General features: G+C 41.6%; 1 protein-coding gene across 1 annotated transcript; it reads left to right on the forward strand.

The window, feature by feature from the left end:
• The first annotated feature begins 1,149 nt into the window (after nt 1-1,149).
• On the forward strand, nt 1,150-2,155 carry LOC143659923 (olfactory receptor 1L6). Its single transcript, XM_077133335.1, has one exon. It carries the CDS (start codon nt 1,220-1,222, stop codon nt 2,153-2,155), a length of 936 nt encoding a protein of 311 aa, XP_076989450.1. The 5' UTR covers nt 1,150-1,219.
• The last annotated feature ends 387 nt before the right edge of the window (nt 2,156-2,542 follow it).

A 2,542-nucleotide genomic window follows, 5' to 3' on the forward strand; every position in this document is an offset into this window, starting at 1 on the left:
ATTACTCATAAGAAATTTTTAGATGTTTTTCCATTGTCAGTTGAAATTTTCTTTTCTTATTAAATGTTTCTAATACAGGAAGGTATTTATATGTGCATATTTATCTTTTATCTGGTCACATAGGTGAAATATACATAGGTTTTAATAGATTTACAGATCTCTTTGATTTTCTAGGTATAAAATCACATTACATAAAATAATCAGAATTTTCTCTCCTCTGATCTCTTCTTTTGCATGAGCAGGCACCTGGAATCGAACCCATGTCTCCCACATGGCAGGCAAGAACTCTGCCTGCTGAGCCACTGTGGCCCACCCTCTCCTCTAATCTTTATGCATCCGATTTCTTTATTATTCACTGGCATATAGCTCCAGCCTGAACAATATAGCACAACAGTGATAACAGGGGCCATCCTTGTCTTACATTTTAAATAATATTGGTAAAAATGAAAGCTTACATTATGAGTTTCATATATATATATATATGTTACTATTCGGATGTTTAAAATGACAACTTCATAATTTTTAAGGAAAAAATGTTAATATATTTAAATAGTATATATCAGGAACATAGGCTATTCTTGGTAGTATTCCTAATGTGAGTGGAGTTCCAAGATCTGGAATTTTTAATATAAGGAGAGTGATCATGCTAGCCAAAAGTCGCAATCGTTTGCAAAATAAAAATCCTTAAATAACATTGACATGTCTTTGAGCTAAAGATTCTAAAACTCTCATCTGAATTTTCTGGGTAACAAGAAAATTCACTAGGCTTGATTTTCTTTTAGTCCCATCTTCACCCCCTGTTCACACAGACCTCTGAGCAGTGGTGGAATTATGGGGGCCTCTGGTAGGAAAACATTCTGATTAAAAGAAAAACCAAGCAGCCTTTTCCCAAGGGACAAAAAAAGAGGCTAAAAAGTCAAGAAAAACCTAAGAAGAATCCTTAGAAGGAGAATTCAGACAAATGAAGCCACTTAGATATCCCTAAGAACAGGTGGGAAACCTCTGGTTTCTAATTCAGGAAGCAACCTGAAAATTTACAACTTTCCCCTTGTTAGATTTTACTCCCTATCAGTTTCTCGAGGTATATATTCTTAAAAATCAGAACAAATAGCAAAGGGAAATTTTCATAGCCCAGAGGATAGGAAAGAAGCTGTCTTGACAAAACTGCCCTTTGCGTTCATTCCATGCTTCTCCAAACCCATCCAGGAAGTCCAAAGCCATGGAGATAAAGAACTTCAGCAACCCCACCACAGGGTTCATTCTGCTGGGCCTCTCTTCCAACCCTCAGCTGCAGAGACCCCTCTTTGCTGTTTTCCTCACCATGTACCTGGTCACCATAGTTGGAAACGTCCTCATCATCCTGGCCATTCACTCTGACTCTCGGCTCCATACCCCCATGTATTTTTTTCTCAGCAACTTGTCCTTCATGGATATCTGCTTCATGACAGTCACTGTGCCCAAGATGCTGGTGAATTTACTCTCAGAGACAAAGGCTATCTCCTATGTGGGCTGCCTGGTCCAGATGTACTTCTTCATGGCCTTTGGAAACACCGATAGTTATCTGCTGGCCTCCATGGCCATAGATCGGCTGGTGGCCATCTGCAACCCCTTCCACTACAATGTGGTCATGAACCCACGGTGTTGCCTCCTCATGCTACTGGGTTCTTGCACCATCTCACACCTGCACTCCCTGCTCCGGGTGCTGCTCATGTCTCGCCAGTCTTTCTGTGCTTCTCACATCATTAAGCACTTTTTCTGTGACACCCAACCTGTGCTAAAGTTGTCCTGCTCTGACACCTCCTCCAGCCAGATGGTGGTCATGACTGAGACCCTGGCTGTCATCATGACCCCTTTCCTGTGCATCCTCTTCTCGTACCTGAGGATTGTCATCTCTGTGCTCAGAATCCCCTCTGCAGCCGGGAAGAGGAAGGCTTTCTCTACCTGTGGCTCCCACCTCACTGTAGTGACCTTGTTCTATGGTAGTGTCATCTATGTCTACTTTAGGCCCCTGTCCATGTACTCAGTAGTGAAGGACCGGGTGGCCACAGTTATGTACACGGTGGTGACACCCATGCTGAACCCTTTCATCTACAGTCTGCGGAACAAGGACATGAAGAAGAGTTTGGGGAAATTAAGGGATAGAATACATTCATAGAAAGAACAAAATGATAGAATTCCAGAACGAGGAAATGACCTTATAGATTTCCAGGTTATCCTTCCCTCCTGCTCGTTTTCCTCTTTGTACCCAAAGATGCCATGAGAGTTGGTATTCACTAGCAGTAAGAACACTGGCCTGGTAGTCTGAATACTAGGTTTCTCTCAAAGACCTTCACCAAATATATGTTCAATCCCATGTCAGGTAAGTCTAGGAATGCAGATTCCATGAAAAGAGTTTCTGCCATCCTCAATTGACTGATAGCCATAAAATGGAATAAGGCTATCCCAAAGGAATACTTCTATAAGCCTGAATATATTCAGCACTCAGGGAGTACATTATGACTTATAACTGGCCAAAGAAATGAAAACTGCATGGATTTGGAAG

This window comes from Tamandua tetradactyla, chromosome 2 (genome assembly GCF_023851605.1).
Source record: "Tamandua tetradactyla isolate mTamTet1 chromosome 2, mTamTet1.pri, whole genome shotgun sequence".
Classification (NCBI taxonomy): Eukaryota; Metazoa; Chordata; class Mammalia; order Pilosa; family Myrmecophagidae; genus Tamandua; species Tamandua tetradactyla.

What these genes read in the sequence shown, in the direction of transcription:
- LOC143659923 (XM_077133335.1), top strand. Translation starts at nt 1,220, where the DNA reads ATGGAGATAAAGAACTTCAGCAACCCCACCACAGGGTTCATTCTGCTG.